The 24,724-nt window shown below is 40.3% G+C and overlaps 3 protein-coding genes across 11 annotated transcripts in view; 1 reads left to right on the top strand and 2 right to left on the bottom strand.

Annotated features, from left to right (window-relative positions):
- The window catches only part of mrtfbb (myocardin related transcription factor Bb), a 64,276-nt gene extending 59,870 nt beyond the window's left edge, over positions 1 to 4,406 (bottom strand). For 4 of the 7 annotated variants that reach the window (XM_035616427.2, XM_035616425.2, XM_035616424.2 and 1 more), the window contains exon 1: positions 4,031 to 4,406. The gene's annotated coding sequence lies outside the window, so the exon portion shown is untranslated. The remainder of the gene's footprint in view (positions 1 to 4,030) is intronic. The other 3 variants (XM_035616428.2, XM_035616426.2, XM_035616423.2) reach the window with 1 other exon arrangement.
- On the top strand, positions 990 to 3,449 carry igfals (insulin-like growth factor binding protein, acid labile subunit). The gene is made up of 2 exons (XM_035616432.2): positions 990 to 1,138; positions 1,269 to 3,449. The coding sequence occupies exon 2, from the start codon at positions 1,274 to 1,276 to the stop codon at positions 3,005 to 3,007; it is 1,734 nt and encodes a 577-aa protein (XP_035472325.1). The 5' UTR covers positions 990 to 1,138; positions 1,269 to 1,273; the 3' UTR covers positions 3,008 to 3,449.
- A 2,801-nt stretch (positions 4,407 to 7,207) lies between the features above and the next one.
- Positions 7,208 to 22,527, bottom strand: unkl (unk like zinc finger). 3 transcript variants are annotated; one of them, XM_035614910.2, is made up of 16 exons: positions 22,371 to 22,527; positions 21,482 to 21,691; positions 19,006 to 19,182; positions 18,317 to 18,450; positions 18,043 to 18,178; positions 17,829 to 17,946; positions 17,548 to 17,632; positions 17,003 to 17,169; positions 16,382 to 16,570; positions 15,218 to 15,268; positions 14,922 to 15,099; positions 14,732 to 14,821; positions 14,379 to 14,615; positions 14,000 to 14,187; positions 13,359 to 13,616; positions 7,208 to 13,173 (listed from the first exon to the last, which is right to left on the bottom strand). In XM_035614910.2, the coding sequence occupies exons 1-16, from the start codon at positions 22,433 to 22,435 to the stop codon at positions 13,018 to 13,020; spliced, it is 2,439 nt and encodes an 812-aa protein (XP_035470803.1). In that variant the 5' UTR covers positions 22,436 to 22,527; the 3' UTR covers positions 7,208 to 13,017. The 3 variants fall into 3 exon arrangements, with proteins under 3 accessions (XP_035470803.1, XP_035470805.1, XP_035470804.1); XM_035614912.2 differs by lacking the exon at positions 16,382 to 16,570; XM_035614911.1 differs by having other exon boundaries at positions 13,077 to 13,616.
- Between the last annotated feature and the right edge of the window lie 2,197 nt (positions 22,528 to 24,724).

Below are 24,724 nucleotides of genomic sequence, written 5' to 3' on the forward strand. Positions count from 1 at the left end.
ACTATTTCTATTAAACAACTAGATCGTATGCTACTGAAGAAGCGAAGGTTGCGCTGTGCATACGAACTCTGCTACCTGATGAAATTTACCTTATTCATTTGCTACAGTCTTGGAACACAATGTTGAGTGGCAGACAAACAAACTTAGAGGATGAGTCGACCATAATGTGTTTTCTTCATACTGTTCTGCAAGTTAATTAAAGAAATTCATTTGCAAGCACAGTGTTATCTGGTGTTGGTTGTCCTTTACCGCATGATGAGTTCATGGTTGTCTAAAAAGGACCCAGATACCAAGAAAGAGAGTAAACAGAAAGTTAGTCATTACAGTAATCGACCTCTGGAACTGGCCACATTTTGCACTGTCAAATAAAGCGAATATAACAGAAATGGCGCTGGCATAATGATTTTTTTCTTACATACAGCTGTCGTCATCGTACAGACAGGTGCACACACTTTTATTCTATTTTATTCAAACATAACATGGAGTTGTGGCAAGGGAGATGGTTGAATCAATATTTCATAAGGTATTTTTAAATGAAACCATGTCAAATACTAATTTGACATGGTTAAGTTTAACCAAAAAAAGGGAAAAGTCAAGGGTCAAGTGCACTGGGTTCATTTAATCTTTTACAGTACACGCACTCAGTTACAGGACCCCAACTTCAGTAAACACCAAAGGCCACTTCCCTATAATACCTTATTAGGTTGACAATACTGTAGGTGTGAAATATAATAAGAATAAATGGGTTACATGTACACTTGAGAGATTCTTTTTAAGTACCATTAAAATCTATCTACTGTACAAGGAAATAAAAAAGTATATTTTTTAGATTTTATAGACGTCATTGTCATCCAAACACCAGGTTACGGATTTGACAATATTATCGTTGACATTGGTGAATTTAAAGTTGAAGGTAAAGTTAATTATTGTTAAAGAATAAGAGGAAACTGAGAAAAACTTGAAAACGTATTTGCAACATAAAGCACAAGTGTAATGGAAATGAACGGGTTAATTGTACACATTCCCTGCACGTGACTCTTTTCAGACTTTCCATTCAGCATACAAACAATTGCACAAGCTTCAGTCATTCACCATTTCGCAGCTTGTCCACCTTAAATCAAGAGCTCTCACATTCAAGGTAAGCGATTTATTTTAGACCTTAAAGCATGAAAACATTTAAAACTTCAAAAGACTGCAGTTCTAAGAACATCCTTCTGTATTCTGTAGTGAATGCACTGAGTATTTATATTTTGACATTCTATCCACAGCTGTTATGCACACCATTGTGCTGTTGGTGCTGTGGATACTGGGGACATCACTGGTGTTGCCAGACCCGGACACAGCCGGAGAGAAGGCGACTGAAGAGCCGATTCCCTGCTCTAAGGGATGCACCTGCCTGCACGATGACTACAGCTTGGAGCTCAACATGTACTGCAGCGCGCGCAACTTCACCCAAGTCCTGACCGACATGCCCACATCCACTCACTCTCTCTGGCTCGATGGCAACTTGTTCACCTCGCTGCCGGCGGTGTCCTTTAAGGATCTTACCAACCTGAACTTTTTGAATCTGCAGAGTGGCCAGCTGGTGACAGTTGACCTTCAAGCTTTCAAAGGACTTAAATCGCTAGCACACATTCACCTTGAGCGAAATTTAATCCGTGCGTTGCCAGGTACACTCTTCCTAAATACACCTAACCTTGCTTCACTTAGTCTGCACAACAACCAGCTGACACGCATTGAGGAGAGGCTGTTTGCAGGGCTCTCGCAAATGTGGCTTCTCAACCTGGGGTGGAACTCCATCGCAGTCTTACCGGAGACAGCTTTCCATGACCTGCAAGGTCTACGAGAGCTCATTCTCGCAGGGAACAGACTCGCTTACTTGCAGCCGCAGCTTTTCCAAAATCTTGTTGAGCTAAAAGAGTTGGATCTAACTGGAAATTACCTCAAGGTCATCAAAGCTAATGTGTTTGTTAAACTCACTAAACTTCAAAAGTTGTACCTGGCCCAGAATCAGATTTCGACAGTGGTACCCAGAGCCTTCGCAGGTATGAAGTCGCTCCGGTGGCTGGATCTCACAAACAACAGACTGACTTCTCTGCATGACGACACTTTCTTGGGCCTGCACAGCCTGCATGTCCTGCGTCTCTCCAACAACTCTATCAGCGGAATAAGGCCCAGAACTTTCCGTGATCTGCAGTACCTAGAGGAACTACGGCTCAGCTACAACAAGATCCGAGCCCTGGGGGAGAGGATCTTTGAAGGGCTCGGTCACCTGGAGGTTTTGGAGCTAGAACACAACCAAGTGCAGGAAGCACAAGTGGGCAGTTTCACAGGCCTGTCTCACGTGGCTGTCATCAACCTGTCCGGAAGCTGCTTCCACACTCTGCCAGACCAAGTATTCAAAGGTCTGTCAAAGATCCACAGCCTTCACCTGGACAGAGGCTGCCTAACAAGGATCACATCTCAAGCTTTCGCTGGACTCTCTGGTCTGAGGAGGCTTTTCTTGCAGCACAACAACATCACCGTGGTGGAACGCCAGAGCTTTGTAGATCTGGTGGGCCTACTGGGACTGGACATGAGTTTTAACAAGTTGGAGGTTCTCACAACCAACACATTCTCCGGCCTCAAGAATTTGGAGTACTTGCTGTTGTCCAACAACGACTGTCGACAGTTTTTGCAGAATGGCACCAAACAGCTACTTCCGAGGCTGCGCTATCTGGACCTGAGAGCTAACGCCTTCACCAGCATGGTCCCGGATTTCCCAGAGAACATGGAAAAACTTTTGCTGTCTGGGAACCGATGGAAATGTGACTGCAGCACCCTCCCACTCAGAAACTACAGCTTGAGGAATCCATTGGTGATACCTCGGCAAGTGGAGACCCACGCAGAGGGTGAAGAGCCTGACACGACCATCACCATTTACAACAACATTACGTGCATCAGCCCACCACGTCTGGCTGGTCAGGACCTACGGGACATTGATAACGAAGTCTACCAAAGCTGCTAAGCAGCCACATAAAGTCATGTTCAGAGAATGTGTTGATACACAGCACAGAATATTAAAAAAAACGGTTAACTGTAATACTTTTAACAATATGAACTCCCTCAGTTTCTGATTTCAAGACGATTTTCAAGATAAATTGTTGTCATCTGTAGCCTGTGTAAATCTGTAAATTTCAGATGTGAAGGCGGCAAAGAATTATCATCAATGAAAAGACCGAACAAACCACATTTCCTTCGCCAAAGCTTAATGGACGTGAATGTTTAATTGTGGGAGTCGTGTGACGACAGCCGGTAACTCATCACCTCTCTGCAGAAAACGACACAAAGAATGCTTTGAGATAACTGGGTTTACACTGACATGAGCGAGGCTACAAAGAGTCTAGTATGTGTGTACCCGTGCGGGGTTGCTTGGTCTAGAGGAGACATTAATAAATGGTGAATTCAAATGTGATCATATTTTTCAAGTGAAATACTTCGAATCAACAACTTGACTCTGCAGTCATGCCCTTGAAAAATAGCAAAGTCACTTGACAATGTGGAAGCACTTTTCATCGCTGTGGCCATGAGCACCGAGGGCCAATAAAAATGGAGTCAGAAAAAACAATAAGTTGAAGAGGCATCCACCTTATCCAAAACTGAGAGCAACGAACTGAAATGCCACACGTTACTAACATTTCAAGTTTAAAAGCCATTGAGCTATAACTCACTGTATTTAGTTATGTATTTCACTGGCCTGGATGGGTTCTTGCAGGAGCAAATATATTACACACTTCAGACACTAAAAAAATAAATGTCTACAAGTGTGTTGTAGTGTGTGTGTGTGTGTGTGTGTGTGTGTGTGTGTGTGTGTGTGTCTGTGTGTGTAAGTGTGTGTGTGTGTAAGTGTAAATTGGTGTCTGTCACTTTAAGAGATGCTGAGAAATTGCCTTACAAATGCAATAAAAAAAAGTCCACAAAAAAATTTACTAACTACATACTACATAATACATCAATGAATAAAACACAAAAAAGAGAGTAAAGTTTCTACCTGGATAGGAGCGGAACAGGTCAAACCTGCGTCGTCGACACAGCACCTGTAAAAAGGTAAGTCACTTTAGCACAACAGCTAGCAAGCTAGCTGGCTTAGCATGCCGTGCCGGCGGAACAGGTTTTATACTGATGATTTACGGCCTGCTGAGCTAAAGCTAACACTGCCATATGTTGCTATCGCTCATGAACAGCCACTGTAGAAGTTCTGTCGCCTACTCGTTTCTTTTTGTTTTGTGCCAGGTGTAAAACACTCACTTCACGCGGCTTCAGTTTGTCGCGATATTTCCAAGCAGCACTTGAAGGCAACATTGTTGACGAGGCACTTGCGTGCACGCGCTCTGGCTGCTGCTGCACCTGCACGCGGAAGCTTTCTGTTGCCAACGGTAACAAGGAGCCTCTTCATCAGTATGCTTTTTCTTTCTTCCTAAAATGTGCTGACGTCTTAAAACCTAACTGTCGATAGCTTTTTCTACTACTATGACTACTACTTAACACCTGGCAGATTTTTCTTATTAACATTACAGTGTGAGGGTGAAGAGGTTATCAGCATTTATCTGTTCCTGAGGGTCTCTGAAGACCTGGACAGTTTTGTTAACAGATGATGCTGAACTGGAGATTGGATAATAATAATAATAATAATAATAATAATAATAATAATAATAATAATAATAATCATAATCATAAATCGTGGTACTAGCTATTGTCTGAACCTCAAAACAAATAATACCAGCTTTCTCCATCAGAAAACACAAGAGATTGTGCTAAAAAAAGAAGAAAAAAAGAATAGTCTTCATAATCAGTTACCCTCACTTTTTTTCTTTTTCAGTGATGTGCCTTCGGATGAGAGTTGGTGACAGCCTGTTCAATTATAAGCAGATCATCTGCCATTGTGCTACAACCAAAGGTAATATAACTCTATAACTATAACTGTCACAAGGGGGGGAGGACTGGATGGGATCCATATTTAATTTCTTAACTGTCACCTTTACTGTCCTGAGGGAAATTATGTTCGCACAGTGTGGATGAAGGATTTTTCCCAGAGTGGAGCTCCTAATCCCTCTCTCTCTCCTGCTCAGCTGACATGCTCCTCGTGGTGTCGCCTGTTGCGGCCTCCATGACTGAAGATGCCTCAGTCTGACGGGGGCTGCGGAGGCTACTGCGCTCGAAACTCCCCAACCAGCAGGTAAAAGCTACAACCTGCTCAGCCAGAGGTCAGAGATTAAGAAGGAGGCTGTGCTGGAATATTATCACATCCTATTTTCCAGCTCCTCCACCATGAACAGTACAGTAAAGGAAACAACAACACATTTCGTCTTGTACTTCTGTCTTGACCTTTTCATTGCAGCCTTAAAATCTATGTCAAAAGTCTTGATACAATTCAGAAAGGGAGCAGGTGGTGATCGCGAGCCTGTGTGTGTGGGAAGGACATGGGCCAAGGCCCCAGCCTCCTACACAGAGTGCTGACAGACGGGACAGAAGGTGGGTGAAGTTCAGCCATAGTTCCAAGAACACGGCCTGTTTCTGGGTTTTGGAACTGGAGGCGGCAGCAAACAAACAAAATACACACAGCAGTCGATACACGTGAATGAATGAACAAATTAACGAGCACTGGAATGACTCATCGCCAGAACTCTCTTAATGTAGCCCTAATATGTTATGTTTAAATGTGGGTTTTTTTTTAAATTTATGTTTTAGGTGATGATGCAAGCTACTTGGGCTTGAAGTGGCTGCCAGCACCGACTGGACTTCCAGCCCAGGAGATGAGTCCTTAGGAGGCGGGAGAGCAGCTCTGCCACGGCAGCCAGAACAGTCTGGTTTCCTCTACCGGCCCTAGAGTTTTTGCTCTCAGACGGATGGATGCTTTCATCTTCACTGCAAAAGCTCCTACCGCACGATTACCCCGGAAACCTGAGCGTCCCAACGTCACCTGCACCTGAAATGCATGCCTCGAGACAAGCTTCCCTCTTCTTCTTTGACCATGAGAGGATTCCTGCTAGTGCTATAGAAAACATGCAATCAGATACCAAGTCTTGAGTGAAATCTCTTGAGGGATGCTCCAGTGCTTTTGAGTATTTGTGAGGATCGCATCATTTCTTCTTCTCTTGTCCACAGACCCCAGCACACGCCCACTACTGAAGGTCCATCCTCAGAACTGCAGTACAAAAAAACAAACGTTTGTTTAAAAAAGAGAAACAACTCGATCTGAAATAGTATTTCAGTTGGTGTAGTGATTCTACAAGAGGGGGAAACAACACAGAACATCATTTTCATTTGTAAGTTGTAATATGCCAGATAAGTGTCACAATGCTGAAATGTTTCTGTACTTGTACCTGATAAAAGACAGATGTTCTGTGTTTCCCCTTTCGGATACTCGGACCCTTTAGCCCCTGTGACCCAGGAAACTCCAAATGCATCAGGCCCAAATGGAGGATTGGATTACTTGTTTGGTTTTATTTGCACGGAAATAAATTATCTTCTTTAAAAAAACAAAACCAGATGTATCGTGGTAAACTGAAGATCTTCTAGGCTATGGCCTCTATTCTGGTAACATTAGCATCTTCATGACTACTGCGCTACGTTAAAGTCTTAACGTTAAAGTCAAAGCATTTAACAGTGCATGGTTCAATCATTTATTAATGGCTCCCTTTGAATTATTCAATCATTTATTGGGACTTTGGCAGCGACCGTTCTGGAAAAGGTTATTGAAATATGACTCAGTTCCAGGTAACCTTCGTAAAAAAAAGGTGCGGGAAACTGATGTCCTGTTTGGCTCGTCTACTGGTACCAGGGTCCCTGATACACAGTCCTATCTGGCAGACAACCTGTCTGCTGATAGCCTTGAATGCCCCACGGGCTTTGACAGGTGCCATCCCAGCTGGAGATGCTGGGAACGGCTGCCGAGGTCAGGCTGCCATCTGGTGGCAGGGAGGATGAGCGCACTCGGTAACGAGCAGAGGAATATGACATATTGCAGAGACACTGGCCATTGTGCCATGGAATTCACGTTATCCAAAAAATAATCAGCATCAGAAGGTGTCTGCTCTGAAAAATACTTTTTTAAATAATGTCTATTGTTCCACTTTCAGTTAATCTAATTTCTTCATGCCATCATAAAGCAAATACATGCTCACCCTTTCCCCCTCATCTGGTTTTGAGACAAAAAGTATTCACACGCTTTGGATGAAAAATTATTTTAATTTTCAAGATGATAAAAATAATTCTGTGAACTCTGTAAACCATTGCATAACTGTAGTGTAACAGATTTAACAAGTGTTAACAAACTAGTAATACACTACAGAAAGTATGCAGTAGACAATCCTTAATGTACAAAAGAAAAATCTAGTATTCTATAAGACTTGCACCGATTTTTGTGTTCACAACACACACAAAAAAATCAATATACCAACAGAATCATTTCTACGATTTTCAGTAGAGAATTTCCTACATATTCATATAGCTTTGTCACAAAATAAGGGACTTATTTCTTAATCTATCTATAAATTATGTCTAAACCCACTGACATTAATAAACCCATGAAATGCAGTTTCCTCGCATATAACACATTTTTCTAATAAATCACCGCATCGCCCTGAGAAAAATACATTTCTTTCCTTATATTTCCTCATTGTGCTGACAGATAGAAAACTTGCATTCGTTTTAGTTCTAATAAATTTTATTGAATAGCAGTTCACAACTAGATGCTACATCATAATGAATTAACTGTGCTCCGTAATATCCAGTAACCCACTCATTGAATATCTAATTTAGAACAATACATTCAATATTTCAGGGCTTCAAAAGTTAAAATAACATTTCTAATGAAATTATCTGAAACGTATATGGAACGACTGGTTCCACAGTCAGATCATTTAGTATTTTCCTTAATTTGAACAGCTTCATAACATCAAACTCATATACATGTACAAGATTGCATAAATCTTCAGGCTCCATTTTCGTAAGTATTAAAAAAGAAAGAAAAAAAGACGACAACAACAACTAACAATAATGCAAAATAGATTCAACTATTCCAACGCAGAGCATAATGATACATCTATTACAGTTCATTTACAAGATTCTTCCTATTTGGTGCTTTTCTCACTAACAATTGAGTTGGGGTTTTTTGGTGCCAAATAGCTAATTGATATCAAAACGTTGTACTCAGTGGTTATGTATTGCTACATTTTCTTAAATCTTATGGCAAATACAGACTGAGATAGAGAATTATCAGTCAATTAAAGTGGCCCGAATGCAGAAGATCACTTAGCAATCACAATGTGGTCCACAAAAAAACGTTGTAAGGCACTGAAATTTTGATTCCAATCGAACATGTTGTGTTTTATCATCTGAGCGAGAACAAAATGGCGTCTCAGAGAAATGTTCTCGTTACCAATTGACATTGTGTGATTATTGAAAAAGGCACAGATGTACTTCAAAGTGTAATTGGTCCTTTGGACATAAATTTAACGAATCTGAACAATGCAAAGAAGTGTAAGCTGTGCTAAACCAAGTGGATGTTTAGTTTCTTTTTCTTTTGGAAAACTTGATTTGGGGTAAGTAGACCACTTTAAGAGATCAAGGGGCCAACAACATATTTTCATGAGAACAATTCATTCAAATTTAATTATGTCTGTATCTGCCATTGATGACTTTTCCACAATCATAAACTCTCCAAAAAAACAAAAACAAATTGGACCACAATTTTCAGCAATGGAAAAAAAAAAGAAGAAAATAAGTCAGGTAAAAAGAAAGCACCTTACAGTCGGGCCTATCATAACACCGTATAATGCATAAACGTCAACTTCCAAAAGTGATTGAGATTATCTAGTTAAGCAAAGTCAGACAGATTGAACTTCAGAACGGTGCAGTACTGAAGCTCGTATGGCCACTTCAGAAGCACAAATGTCATTCACCCCTTCGACATTCCTTCACTGTAGACAACGATTAAACGAACACCGAGTCCCCGCTTCAGGTCAGCAATGTGTGCGAGCCGCTGTTGCACAAGTCTGCCATAAACGTCGATGTATACTCAACACAAAAACAGAAATGTACAAATAATACACATGTTTGTGAGGATCTGACCCATGCATTTTTGATCTTATGTGTGTATCAACTCACTGGAGCTAACATAAGATAGAAAAACAATGCCATTAATTACTGTTAAGGAACCACACATCTATTTAAGGTACTAGGTGATAAAAAAAAATCTAATTTTAGGTTTCTTACTGAAATAAAAGTAACGATGTAATGTAGTAAGAAAAAAATAATGAAATAACGATAGTAAAGGTCTTTGGTAAAAACTGCAAAATTGGGCTTTAAATCCATTAATGTTGTAAGTAAAACCCATTGGCAAGAGGATATTCTGTCCTACTGAATGAAATATTAAAGCAAAAATACAGAATCCCTGCCACTCTCAATACGACACTCATTTTCATCTGCATAATCTCGGTGCTCTGACCTGCCTTTTAAAAAAAAAAAACTTGTTCACAACCACCAATTCCATAGCAATTATTTGAAATTCTGTTTCAAGGACTTTTTTTCCCTTTTTGGACAGCTACTCGAACACCACTTTGGTTCATTTTTGGATTTTTCACACAAGACATCATTAATTTAGTCGAATTCACAGGTTAAAACAAAAAAGACCAGAGGGGACCCTGTGAAATGAGCTGCACCGTACACCAGTGTATGCAGGGGACAAATCCAACAAAAATACATTTACCATCAATCAATTAAAAAACAAAAAAAGGGACAATCTACAGTAGAGTAGAGGTATGTGACATCATTCTAAGTCATTTAAAAAAGAACTGAAACTTTGACTTAAATGGATTTTACAAATGGGAACAAATTTAAATCTAATAAGGTTTGAGTCAATTAAATGCAGAAGACAGATTATTTTTATAGTTTCTGAAATCTGACCTGTTGATGCACAATAACATTCAAACATCTAGATGTGTAACTAGAAAATTACATTAATACCTTTTCCAGTAGCAGCGAAGCTCACATAACTTATTAAGCCTTTTTACTACACTAAAAATAAGTCATTACAAATATTATGGCAGTGTGACACAGTGCAGACTTTTTTTTTACTTTTTCTTTTTGTAGCTGGTTAATATATCGCATAACATGCAATACCAGAAGTGTTTAGCCTGCCTTTTTATGCTGAAATATTATCATGAAAATGCTAAAATACCATAACCTTTCTCTCGACAATTTTTCCTCTGAGTTGCTTAAATTTTCATTTATGTTAATGTAAACAATGTATTTTTCCCATATTCATAAGTAGCAAAAGGTGTACCTGGAAATAAATGATTTTCTATTGAATTTAAAGCAAGAATAAAAAGATTTTTTTTCTAAACACAGTAGAAGGTCATTTCAATTAGACGAACCTAAGCACAAATCCTATATGCAAAAAATCAAAACTTACACGTCAACGACAGAATTCTTCATTCGCTGCAGAATTATTACAGTAAATCTAAATGCAAGTTACCCGACAGGTTTAACAAGCATTTTGTATGTGTTGCAATACAATGTCACGTGTTCTACGTTTGCATACTCCCAAAAACTTTAAATTGAAAAAACCTAATTTCAAAAAGACTGAAGCTGCATCGAAAGAGCACCACGACCTAGGAATGAGTGGGGGGCAAGGAGGGAGCGAGGGAGGGAGAAGGAAGGCAAGTTGATATATATATATATATATTTTAAATTGAAGTCAGGACACCGGTACTGACAACGTTTGTTCTCAATTATTTGGGATTGGCCAATTACACTGGCGTATGTTTATATGTATACATATATATATACATACACATATAGTCATACACATTTCACTGCTTCTGCAAATGTTAAACGACAAATTTTGTAGAAACCTGCGCACAAGCTTCAACTGACTTGCGTTTGCTCTGAAAATTCGATACATTTTCCTTTTTCAACCGAGGCAAGGCACTTTAGAGTTAGAGGCCGATATGTTCTAGACAAAGTCGAGAGGCTAGATTCCTACAAAAATCTTCATCTCAGGCTTTTAGCAATTACAATACATGCTTCTCTAACAGCTAGGCTAAATATATATATATATATATATATATATATATATATGTATATATATGTATATATATATGTATATATATGTATGTATATATATATATATATATATATATATATATATATATATATATATATATATGTCTACAAAACAAAACTAACTGATTGAATAACAGCCTTAACATGTAGCATTGTGCCTTATTGATATTACAGCTGCTGGTTATGCCTAGAAATGCATTTTTAAATTTGCACTTATTTGATTGATTTTTTTTTTATAAATCTAACTATGAAAAGTAGAAACTATTAAGTACTTTTTTCCTACGAAATCTTAGTAATATGTAGAACCATGCCATGATATAACAATAGGAAACATGAAATATTCAAATGATGTTTCACAGTACACACGCAGACGTTGCTTCAGACATTAGCTTATATAGAAAAAAAGTATAAAACAAACAAACAAACAAAAAAGACACGAAAAACCTACAAAGCAGCTTAAAGCAAAAATTCTATATACCCTTTAATAAAGTCCCAGGTCAACAAAGTGCTTTTAATAAGAAATCAAACTTCTTCAGAAAGTTGGTCAGAAATAATGATGTTTGACTGGTCGCATTCAAGGGGCAGTGAGCGATTCTAAAGCAATATATGTTTTGCAAAAAAAAATCTGCGAATATTTCCTCGCAGTCCGCGAGCTGTTGGTTCTGTGCGAGTGTCCAAAAAACAACAACAATATAGCGATACGAGCTCTCTCCGAAATCGCTTACTGCCCCTTCAAATGTTCATGAAAAATTAGGGGTCTAACAAAACGCGGCTTTGCTTAAAATAGGACGAGCACGAGTTGCTGTTTACTTGGTTATTGATCTAAGTCACTGCTGCTGATTCATAGACAAGGGTCTTTGTTCAGCACTGATTACACTTTACAAATCTGCATATCAAGTCTCTACTGTTAGACAACTGTTAGTTTTTATTTTGGGGTTTTTCCATTTAATGCAGAACATCACCGGACTAGCTTACCAGTGAACTCACTGTTTCCTTTCAGAAAGTTTCTATTATTTACATTATGATTTCCTTGCAGTCGAGATCCTAACCTGAAATTGGACCAGTTATCATGGCAATTGTTTTTATCTGCGATTCTGTCAAATCTGATCCATTGACCCACAGAGGACAAAAATTGAATTAGGAATTTGTAACTTTTTCCTCTCAGAATGAACTTAAGATATTCCAACATGTGACAGTCAGATATGTATATATTTTTTTAAATATGCATTTTAAAACTCTGCTATATCCATTTTCATGTAAAATCTAAGTTTTCAAAGAATCTGTATTGAACATATTTATTAAAACCTTTTATTGGCTTCATACACATTTGCACTGGATTTGTCTGAAAGTGTTTTAAGTGCATTAACAATCTATAAACAACAAGACACCAGAAGTACAAACTCACAATCATCAATGCATTTTTGTATTAAGCGTTTAAGTGTATTGGTCCTGTTTGCATTTTATTTATTAGTAATTCACTTTAAGAGCATGTCAGGTCAGCAATGTGTTTTGTGTTTGGTCAAAATGTATTTATAGTACAGTGGAAACCAAATGTAAAACAATCTGGGCTCAAGATTTTTGTCCTTTAGAGTGTCTATGTCATGACAGAGGATTTGAGAAAGGGCACTGCAAGGTAATTTAATTTTCTCATTCGAGTGCATGGGTTTCCGAAAGAGAACGCTAACTGGTCGTCACATAAAATGAGCAAAAGGCTACACCGATTGAATTACCCTGTAAAGGATCTGATCTCAAATACCATTTGTTACGTCAGTCAAACATCATTGTTGTTTCTAAATGAATTAAATCACTGTATGAAACAGAAATTGCTATTTAGAAAGTGTACTGTAATATCTATTAGTAGTTTTTCAAAAGGGCTAATTCTTTTTAAATAGTACCTCCAGTAGTTGTATATCACCACTTCAGTATTTTCGTTCTACAGTAGGGACATTCTGTTTTACTAGGCGCACAGTTCTCACATAGTACATAATGTTGGCAAGGCTGCAGGACAATGCAACGATCATGCTTTTGGCAAACTATACATTTCTTTGACTGAAGCTGATATATTACCTGTTGGGGGGAAGAAAAGAGCGAATATCAGCCGCAACTTAGGGAAAGTACAGTTCATGCAGACTTATCAAATAAGCATGCTTGATGGCAAAACCTAGATTTGAATGGCGGTTTGAGAGAGACCATTTTTAAAAACTATGGAGGTGCTACAAATGAAATGCGTTGTACGATCTAGTCTTTCTTACCCCGTCTATAAGGTCTAGGTCATTACGCAGCTGACTCTGGAGGGAGTGAAGCTTTGACAAGGGGAGCTGCTCCAGCTCGCCGTAGCTACGCAGGAGAGGCGCCCCGGGGCTGCGACAGAGCACATCAAAGTCCCCTTGGAGCTCTTTCAGCTTGCGCTCCGTTTCCTCCCATTTCTGTTCCGCCAACTGCCGTTCCGCCTCGGCCGCTTTCGCTTGTTCCTTTGCTTCGCGGGCTTCTTTCTGGCACGCTTCGCAGGCCTGGAACAAAGTGAATAGGCCTTAAGATTAGGAAAAACAAATCACGCTTTCGAGGAAAAGGTTAATCAGTCTTTTTTCAGACATGCACAAAAGTTTTCCTGAAATTTTCCAGAGATGCTGTATTCTGGGAACGCAAATGTTTGCAAATGGTGCTCCTGACATTTTCTGGAACCTTTCCTGCCAACCCCCCTAGTAAAATTTCTGGAAAATGTCCATGTGAGCCCATATTAGAATACAGCTGGAAAATCTTCATAAAAAAACATGGGCGTGTTGATGACTGTAAACAAAATGCTTTTGCTGCTTTCCGCAGCATTTCCCAGAGTTCGTGTCTGAAAATAGCTTACGACGTGTATTTGCAACCGGAGTTCGTTCAAAACACTGACTTGTTTGACTTGATGCCAGGCCTCCTCCCATTGTTTGATCTTCCTCTTGGCATCGTCCAGCTCTCTGAAGAGGCGGGTCAGATCGGCGCCGCTGGTCGTGGAGGTTAGGCTGCTGAAAACTGGAGACGGACTCGGGGAGAAGCTGCCACTGACAAAGTCCCAAATGTTGCTGGCTCCTCCATTTAAGCCTGGGTGAGTGATGTCACAAGAGCGGAGCATAAAAGTTAACGGTTAGCTATGGTCAATACTTCAACTAAAAAAGTGAATATTATTAAACGGAGAAGTTATGCAATATGGCTAGAAAGTCTCGGAGATTAACATCTGAAGCCACATTCTTTCCTTCTCACTTGAAGTGAGACGTCTGATGCTATCGGCTTACCCAAAGAGTTCTGGGAGGAGGAGGTTGGCGTTCCCAGGAGGCCATGCTCTTGTTTGGCCAACATGTTTGAATGTTGATTCTGCTGCGATGCCCCCGCGGACAGGAGGGACTGCGACAGGGACTGGGAAAAGGAGCTCAGCGGGGAGGTGGAGAGGGATGACGAAGAATTAAACGAGGACGATCGTGCCAGGGAGCCGGGAATGTTAACAGGAGCTGATCCGACGAGTACCCTTTGATCTGCAGGGAGAAAATACTGATGATGCTTTCAAAATAATTTACAATCACCTCATAATGAGACTGTTTGTGATTGAACGGTCGCACTGAAGGTGCTCTGACAAACTTGGGGTCCTTACTCGCCATCCCGACACTGTTGTCTTGCTCCTCGAACTCCTTATCGAGAGACGCGACATTAATGTCACTGAAGTTGAGATCCAGCGCAGATCCTGAGGGAAAACAAAAACACATCTGACTGACAATTGACAAAAACCAGAGTGGGATCGAGTCAGCCCAACCGGCTTAGCATCGGTTTTTACGTGCACTTACCGATGACGGACTCCACCGTGTTGCTCCCTGGATAGAAAGGAGTGGCTTTTGCATTCATGGTTGATAAGGTGGTGGGTGAAGAGCTGTCTGAGCCAATACTGGAGGCCAAGCTGGACGTTATGCTGGAGGTGAAGCTTGATGCCAAGGGGTTCACCGCAGAGAATACAGTATTGTGTGTCTGAAAATGGGAGAACAGAAGGTGTTTGTTGTCAATTATCATGTAGGTGTTCGAACTAAATAAATAGTTTTTTTAAATGACATAATATCATCATAAAGAAACCCATTAAAACACAAACCTGTTTTTCTTGGTCCATCAATTTGTGGTCCACCTGCCCCTTGTTCTTAATCTAAAAAAATGATTAAAAAAACAACAAAACAGCACATTACAGAGACATTAATGGAAATTCAACATCAAGTTAAAATCACTTGAAGGCATTTTCACTTTCCCACAAGGATCTAGCTGTGACTCACTCATTAAAAACTGCTCTTGTTGTTGTGATTATTTATGTGGTAACAGTCTGCTGAATTACATCCAATCAGCATCAGAGGTGTGTAAACTGATGCCTCTTGGAACCCTTACGAACATATTGCCTTTGATTACAGTATGTCCTGAACATTTTACTATGAGTGGGCGGCATCTTGCTCTAATTACAACATCAGAATGCGGTGAAAGCAAACTAAGGAATTTTTACTGCAGAGCAACAAATACTCCTGGGTCTGTGTGAGTGTGAAAATACTTTTAGGTCGTCTGCTGGTAAGACTGGAAAAAAAAAACTGATTCTAAATATATTCAGCAGACTTTTCAAAACATTTTTCCCAAGACAAATCACCCTGGTATTAACTACTTAATACTTTATAAATCCTTGATAGGGTGCATATTTCAAGAATTTTCTCACCACCGCAGTCATCACACCAATTCTACACACACTCAATCTGCATTATTTAACAGGTATCAAATCAATACATGTTTTCTTAAGACCAATGGTGTGCTCACACCAAATGGGAAGCAAATTTTTTGCACAATGAGTTTACATACAAAGTAAATGCAATGACTGACAAAGCGAATGACACAATACCGATAACAATAAAAAGAAGTGAAATTTGCTTCACTCGCTCGGGTTGAAATATTTGAACTTAGCGAAAGCCAATTGGCGTTGAGATTCTCCCGATGTCACTGACGTCCATTACAAAGTAAATGGGCGAATATTCGTTAGGCCAAACTTGCGACAGTAATGTGACGCAAAAAACTTGCTTTGTTTTTGGTGTGAACGCACTGTTAGACCTCAGAACAATTCATGGGACATTGACTCAGTGATGAAACTAAAATGTAAGGCAAATAATGAAGGAAAAATTAATAAAACTATTTTTTTTTTGTAAGTGACAATGATACAATGAGTGTCAGGCCCTACGCTGTCAGTGTGTTGCATTGGTCCTGAAGCTGTAGAAAGCAGTATGTGTACCTGGTCCTCACGTTCAAAGCCCAGAGCTCTAGGATATTTTGACGTCAGAGGTGAGATACTGGACGTGGTGGACTCTGAACATAAACTATTGTGTGTTAAGGATTTGCGCCTGTTGATGGATCCCACTGGGGATAACAAACTGTAGCTTCCCGAGCTTGGCGTTACAGTGCCGCTATTAGAACATGACACCTGAGAAAGAGAAACCCACATGATCTTAATAAAAAGCAATGGTCAAAACAATAAAAATTAAATTAAACCATATATCATGAACGGGCTATGAAGGTGATGGCTGCTGAGATAGGACTAACAATAAATGATGACCGCTTTCAATGAGAAGTTGCATCTGTTCTTTTAAAATAATGTGTTAATGAAATGTAAAACGGTAAAAGAAAATGGTAATGATGACTCAACATGCCTACAGAAAAAAATGAGACTGTGGTCAACAATATGTTGACAAGTAAAAGGCTAGTTTGCATCAGCTCAATTGTTATTCAGCTGATTTCTGGTTTGGACATTTCCTTAAAACAGTAAGAACTGTGTCTCCTCTTGAACACCAGCACTTAAATCGATTCTGAGAATTGACCGACTGAGGGGCCTGCTGTAACAACAGAGGAAACTTACACTTCCTACTTGTCCGTTGCTACTGGTTGCGCTGGTGGTGGAGCTTCCTCCACTGTTCCACTCGCTGACTGGACACTCCGGATACTGCGGACAGCCGAGCTGGGACTGTGAACTCGACTGCATCGCTGTGAGTAGTGAGCTCATGGTCTCCTCTGTGGAGGGAATTCCTGGGAGTTTTTTTTTAAAGAAGGATGAATATCAAACTGTGGTCTGTAACAGCCAATATCCACTGACATCAACGTTTCTTATGGCTGTGATGAAATCAATGAGAAACTCAAAAAAGTGACAAATGTTACCAAACAGTTTGTACATTTAACACCACAAACAGTTTCCAGTAAAAAGCAAGTATTAGCGTGCAAGTTAGTATTTATTTGTGTTGTAGATTAAATGCCTCTAATCAAAATGATATGAATGAATGAAAAAAAGGAAAGTGAATTTCTTTAGTATGATATGTGAATCGGCTTTAGCTTTATCTTTCCTATCATGTTTCAATAAATCAACTAAATTTTTTTTTTTTTTAAATGCAACAGTAGACTTTTTCTTACTTTCCACATGTGCGAATGCACAAAAAGGTCCCCTGGGGCAGTATCCAGTTTGTCGCATATCATTGCATTTGGTAGATTTGTAGATCTTGGGAGAAAAAACAAAAACAAACCACGATCCATTGAGATACAGAATGAAGCCTGCTCATGGTAAAAAAAAAAGAATTGACCACTGGGTTACATCAGTGAAACCTCAAATACAATACAGTTCCCTCAGCGAAAATTAAAATATAATATTGGAACTTTTATAATAAGCAATGGTGAATGTGACATCCGTCACTCACCTCTGGGTGAAACTGCTGTTCGGTGCGAGAGTGACAATACTGGCAACTGTCTCCACTGTCGCACTTCGAGGGCTCGCCCCATTCATCCCCATGTTTCACGTTTGGGCAAGGAGTTGACCTGCCACGTTGCGCACAGGACCAGAACTATTAACACCCTGCTGTTAGAGAACTTGATACAATTTGTTATTGCAAAGTAAGCGGAGTCGCATCTCACCTGTATTTGAACTTTCGTGGATTTCGTCTTCGGTCTCTACTGTTGTGGTAGTGGGGGCAAGCATAACCCTGTCTGCATAGTCTTGGGGGCTTTGTGCACTGATCTGTTTTATAATTGGCTAAAACGAAGTTGGTATCTGCAATAAAAGCACACAGCGCAAAAATGTTAACGCCGATTTTCATTTCATTTAGCAGAACATAAACGATTTACTCCCATATGATAACATGTGGTTGGTTTGGCCCTGAATGAAACCATCACCATTTGAAGATCTCACCTTGCCACCGAGGGTCTTCGGTCAGCGTTTTCTCAATCATTGCCTGGCTGGCTAATACACCAGGTTGCAAATCAGGGATGCCTTCCCCAGATCCCAGCTGTCCATTTTGAAGGGCCTCTTGTGCTTGAATTTCTCTGCATGAAGAACAATGAATTTAATTTTGTTATTCCTTGTGCAGCAGAAACAAGAAGACATCGGTTCAATGCCCTAAACCTTGGATGCTTGTTGTCTAAAACATAAAATATATAGATATCTCAATATCTAAATACTAAGGTGATAAATACAAAGCACAAGACGCCTTATACTTGACTATCTGAAACATTCTGTTTCTAAACATTAGTTATAGGTCGGGTTAACATTCGTGACGATATATCTCACACACCAGGAAATAAAATCTAAATGATAATAATTTATCAATTTAACTCCTGAATTTTCATTGCACTGAACAATTTGCTCCAGAATTTCTTTGTTTTTACTAGCAGGTGTTTGTATATTTAATTTTTGCATCCTAGCCTTAAAAACCAAGGTACAAACCAAATAGTGACCCTGGCAACCCATTACACCCCCTGCAATCCCATTATCTGTTTACATTATGTCTAAATTGGCTGATCGATTCACTCCATTGTGAGGCTTGTGAGTGAAAGTTTGGCAGGGAGAAAAGAGAGACAACTTTTCGCTGTGTACGTCACCTGATATCATAGACCGGAGGTCGGAGATCATGTGGCCCGTGAGCAAAAGCACAGTGGAGGCCATTCTTCACACAATGCCCCCGAGCATCCGTCTCGTGGATACAAGTGCCCGTCTTGTAATAGCGTAGATGGTACTTGCGCTCTGTGTCACCAGTGGTCCGGTGCAAATATGGACAGCTGAGGAAGCAAGAACACAGCTTTGAAATATTTCAGCCTATGTGACAAAAGGATTTTGGCATCGCATCAAATGTTTCATATGACAAGATGATATGGGCTCATACAAACAGGAGAACACTGCACTGACATGAAAGGTTTCAACAAACTGCATTAAAATGGGCTGATTCCTAGTTGCACACATTTTTAATATTCAATTGTGATTGCAGGGCTGAAACGCCAGCAATGCCTCGAAAAATGTTTCACCAATAAGGCTTCTGAATAAAGCAAATTTTCCCTTTGTTGAGTAGCAACAGTTGCTATAGCAACACATAAGGTCATACAGATATAGTTTCCATTGGCAGAGGAGGAATTGTAAGGATTGTTATTTCTTTCTTTCTTTATTTCTATGTGGGGATCAATTAACTGCTGCACACACAGAGGGGCTACAATCTTTATATTAAAGGGGGGATGCCATCAAGCCTTTGTAGACAGTTAATCAATAGTTATGAAAACGCTTGACTCCCCAAAGCTCCTAGCCGTTCACAAAATCTTATTTTCCTGTCATGACAAGAGTTTTAAAAAATGCTACGCACAAAACTGTTGAGGCTGTCTGCTCATATATTGAAAAAAATGGGGAAATGCTTTTTTTTTTTTTTTTTTAAGTGAAGCTCAATTAGAAAATGTTGCATAAAATACAACATTACAACAAGCTGAAAACTGTAGCACTCATGAACAGAATGCTGGAGGGCAGATCCGACCTGTCACTTGGCCAATCTCAAAGGGAAATTGGTTGCGGTCTTGCCAACTAAAGGGTGAGACGTTAAAGTTGATGCATACTCCACATAGAGAATGTAATGTGCTGCCAAAAAAAGCTGCAACGTCCCACTTCAGACGGGAACTGAGGGATAAATACTGCTTACCATGCAACTACCACCAATAAATACTTATTTTCCTCTGTGAATAAATAAGTAAGGGTAAAATAACAGAATCACTCGGCAGTGTGCAATAAAATTGGATTACAACAAACACACAACCCATTGTTGGTGGCCATATTCAAATAACAAGCTCTCAAAAATTTGGCTTTGATATCCTGAGTGACAGTTTATGACCTGAGCTAATTTGCACATATATAGAGAGATACAGCAATTAGCTGGTTGACAGAGGAATGTTATTTGTGTATTTGGATAATCTTATGTCTATATTTAGCTGTTTTAAACAATTAATGACTAATATTGGCTAGTTCTGACCACACGAATGTGAAGATTTCACAGGTTATGCGATTTATGCCAATCCTCAACTGCTTGCACTGTTGCCTGGACAAGACAAAACATTTGAATACGTTTCAAAAGGGATGATTGAAATTATAACGGGACAGTTTTTATCTCATGTTCATTTTATAAACAAAATAGTGGGGAGACAAATCAACAATAATGACATTAATCATTAGTTGCAGCCCTTAAACATGTGGCATGAAACAGAGTTTGCTTGCCACAAAAAGCGGGTGGTAAAAAAATAATTAAAAGCAAAACCCGGAGGTTTTCTCAATGTCCTGCAAACCTCATCTATCTCACAACAGATGCTCTTTGATGGTAATACATATTAACACAATGAAAAAGTGCAATGTTTTTTATCCGGAGCCCGACCGATATATCAGTTGGCCAATAACATCACAGCGCTTATGTTTCCCATTATGCACTGATATGAAAACTTTTGTTTTACAGAACAAACAATGCAGAAAAGTTGAGCATTTCTGTTTAATATGTGTAAAAAAAAATTGAAAGTTTGTTAGCTTCATTTAAGTTCTATATATTGGCATTTGTGTGTTTCTTTTTACTTATGGTGGTTACTGATTAAGCTTATGACTAAAGTGAAAAAATATCAATCCTCAATGTCTGTACACTTTGTTGTAAGGGTTTGATAGTGACATCTTAGGAATCACTGCCAAATATGTTTTTAACAGACATTATCAGTGTTGGAATTTGTTTGCGCCCTAATATCACGCGTGTCATCATCAGCTGCCCAAAATCCATATTGGCCTGGCTTCTAGTTTCATCTCTGTAAAACTAAAGTACAACAACACTCACAAAGAAACCACACATTTCCCCTCCAAATCAAAACAGACCAAAAGCCATTTCAGGTCGAACCACCCATCCACCACTATCCTGATGAGCTGCGTGCAATATTAAAAAAAGGGTATTGTTATAGTAAACTTGTCAGGGGGTGTGAGCAGCCTTCTGTCAGCAGCTCTGCGTCACGACTCACTGACCCCCCCCCCCCCCCCCCCCCCCCCCCCCCCCCCGAGAGGCTGCGGGAGACTCACTCGTCTCCATCGGGGCAGATGCCGGTGGTCTCGTCGTACTTCGTGCAGTACACGTCGGGGCTGTAGTTGAACGTGCCGTCCCTCCTGCGGATGGGTCGCCGCCGCCGCTGGTTGAGAAAGTGCCAGTGGAAGCACGTGAAGGGCCGGTGCTGCGTGCACTTGTGCTGGAGGAACAACGGACACTGCTCCGTCCTGAACTCCTTCAAGTATCTGCTGGGGGGGAAAGGGGGCGGGGGGGAAGGCGACACGTTAGTGTGGAGCGATGGGCAGACGAAGGCAAAGACGGAAGTTCGCGCTGCGGGGCTTCTCTGCATTTTTTGGGTCACGAACGTTAGCTCGCTATCCACGGAGGAGACTACGCAGGTTTTTCGACGTAGCGCCCGTTAGGAGCACGTGAGCGTACGTCCAGATATGTGCGTAGCGAAGGGGGAACTCAAAATAAGGCCGAGGCTCTTTACGAGCGGACTGGTTAGCGAGTTCCTGGCTAATCTGGTTTTTTTTGTTTTTCAGTTTTTTTTCCCCAGCAGCGCGAGTTGACGGCGCAACGTTCAACGGCGCTTTCGCTCGACAAACAAACTCCGCGCAACACTTGTCAACAACGCCCCCCGACAGCGAGTGAGTGGCGCGGCCAGCGGCCGTGCTTCCCCCCCCCCGCGTCGGGGGCTGGTGTGGTTCGCGTGCGGTCGCAGTGTTTTCGCTGTGTTAGGAGTCACAAAGCCAGGAAAAGCACCATGTTTTCAACACACACACACACACACACGCGCGCGAGAGTTATGGAACGCGGCGAATTGCAAAGCGCGCGAGGCCGCCGACGCGGCTCTTTGTGGGGGTTTTTCTCGACAGCGAGCGGCTTGTGCCGTGTCTGCCGCCGCGCGGAGGCTTTACTCACGTATAGTGGGTCGGTTTCTCGGTTTGAGGAGACGCGTTGGCCGCCGTTTTCGAAACCGACGGCATTTTCAGTCAAAACAATGAAGTGCGCATGCGCCGGGATCTGTTGCTCGCTCGCTCGCGTGCGTGCACGTATGCGTCCACCCCGCACCGCCTTGCGCGCGCTGCAGGGGCCGAACGGTGACGCAGGGGGCGCTGTTGAGGCGGAGAGGCGGGATGCAGCTTTTATTGTGTCCGATGATGTAGTGTGCTTTGATATTTTGACTTTAAAGAACAAAACAATATTTGGAAAAACGTCAAGACATATTATTTCAAATGTCCTTGAACGTTACACCTCAGGTTACACAGTGCAATATAACTAATTTCCCTGTGAAACTGAACTTTGTTTTCATGTTTATATATAATGTACCTACCTCTGTTTTTGTTATACTCTTTTTTAAAACATTATTTTAATTATTAACTATTCTTTTGTCTGCTTCTTTTTTATTCAATTGCAGTTTATAAAGATTATTTACATCTTAGGGCCTACGGGGCTGTGGCCAGGTTTTTAAAAAGAAAATACAGATGCCCCATCCTTTTTTTTAAGATGCAACCAAAAAAAAATTCTATTGTTGTTTCTGTCTTTTGGGTATGTTCTTAAAACTTTGTTGTGGCATGTTCTCTTTCTTTCTGTTGAATTAAAGAAAATCAACAAATTGAAAAAGAAATTCATCATCCTAAACCGGTGTCACATATGCAGTCTCATTAGTAGCATTGTTAAGATGGAAAACAAAAATGTATTTATTTATTTTATGCCGATGGTATACTCACATTTAAATTGTCACACACACTCATGCCTACATCAACAAAAATGTTATTTTTGTGATTAACTTAAGTTATTATACCAAGAAACAAAACAAAAAACTATATGAGGACATGTCTGTGTCCTCAAAGGTCTATATGTTATGTTATACTGGTCTCTAATTAATAACAATATACAACAGTGCAAAACGTTAACATATTGCATCCTAATTTAGACACTGAGGCATCTATGGGTGAATCCGACATGGATTTGAACACCTCACTTGTGAAAATCACAGATAAAGCTATTGAAGGTGATGGAGTAAGTGTGTGGTGGTGGTGGTGGAGGTGGGAGAAGTCTCATGTCTCCCCCATGTGAGACACTTACAGGTGGTCATGTTGCCTTCACTTCCAGGAAATAATGTGAGAGGAGTAGGCTATTATGTGACTTTTACAGCCATAGCACATTATTTGATAATGCATTTTAGTGTTGGTGACAAAATCATTTTTAGGTGTTGGAGCTCACCTTTCTTTTTGTTGTAGTCTTTTGCCGATGCCTGTCTTTAGGTTTCGGTGTTAATAATTCATATGCGTATGTACATATACAACATATTGGCAGCAGGCAATTTGACGGGATCTGCCTCATCATTACTGAAGCATGCCAAACTCCTCTGATTCTGGAAAGCTAATCTGTTCTATTTAGCTCCTTTTTTTCCCATAAGGGTTTTAATTTACAAATGCAATTATACGTCTAATCCATTATTCAGCTGCCAGGGTCCACTGAGTGCATTTGCTTGTAATTATGCATAAGCCTGCTCTACCCAGTTGTAATTACTTTGACATGCCCCATCCACGATGCCCAGTATACCTTTGTTACGTAAGAAAACGTGTTGGTCACCTTTATGTTGAATTACATGTTACTAATCTTAAGGCATATCCAGCCCAACATGATTCACAAATTTTTGTATTTATGCTATTCATCTTGACTGACTCATACACTCAATATTGTGAAGTATCATCCAGAGGAAGTATTGTGGATGTAAGCAAGGGGTAAAAGTCCCACCCTTTTTTCCTTTCTGTGACGTCAGTCACCACAAACCTTTGACCTTACTCAGTAGCCTCAGCTGTACACACAGTCCACTGTCATCCTCTTCTCACAGCATCTCCCTCTCTCTGTGTGTTTGTCTGTGTGTAAATGTGTGTGTGTGTGTGTGTGTGTGTGTGTATGTGTAATGTAAAGATGATCCTTTCCCTGTCCCTCAGGTTTGAACTCTGAGGGTCTCGGCTCTGGTGTCTAGGTGTTGCTTGTTTGTATCAGTGAACTTGACCGCTCTCATTGCATTGTTACTCACCTTTCTTTCTGTCTTGGTCACTCTGTGGCCGGTTCTGTTAACAGAAGATTTCAGTCTAAATCCACACGCAAAATACAAACACACAATCTGTCCTTGGCTGAGAGGTATTGCGCATTGATAAGGATGTTGGAAATGAAACTTGTGTATAGGAAACATCATGCGAAATAATCTTTAGTAACATGTACCACAACAAGTTTTGCATTTTTTTGCAGACCTCTAATAA

The sequence above is a fragment of the Scophthalmus maximus genome, chromosome 17 (genome assembly GCF_022379125.1).
Source record: "Scophthalmus maximus strain ysfricsl-2021 chromosome 17, ASM2237912v1, whole genome shotgun sequence".
NCBI classification, from domain to species: Eukaryota; Metazoa; Chordata; class Actinopteri; order Pleuronectiformes; family Scophthalmidae; genus Scophthalmus; species Scophthalmus maximus.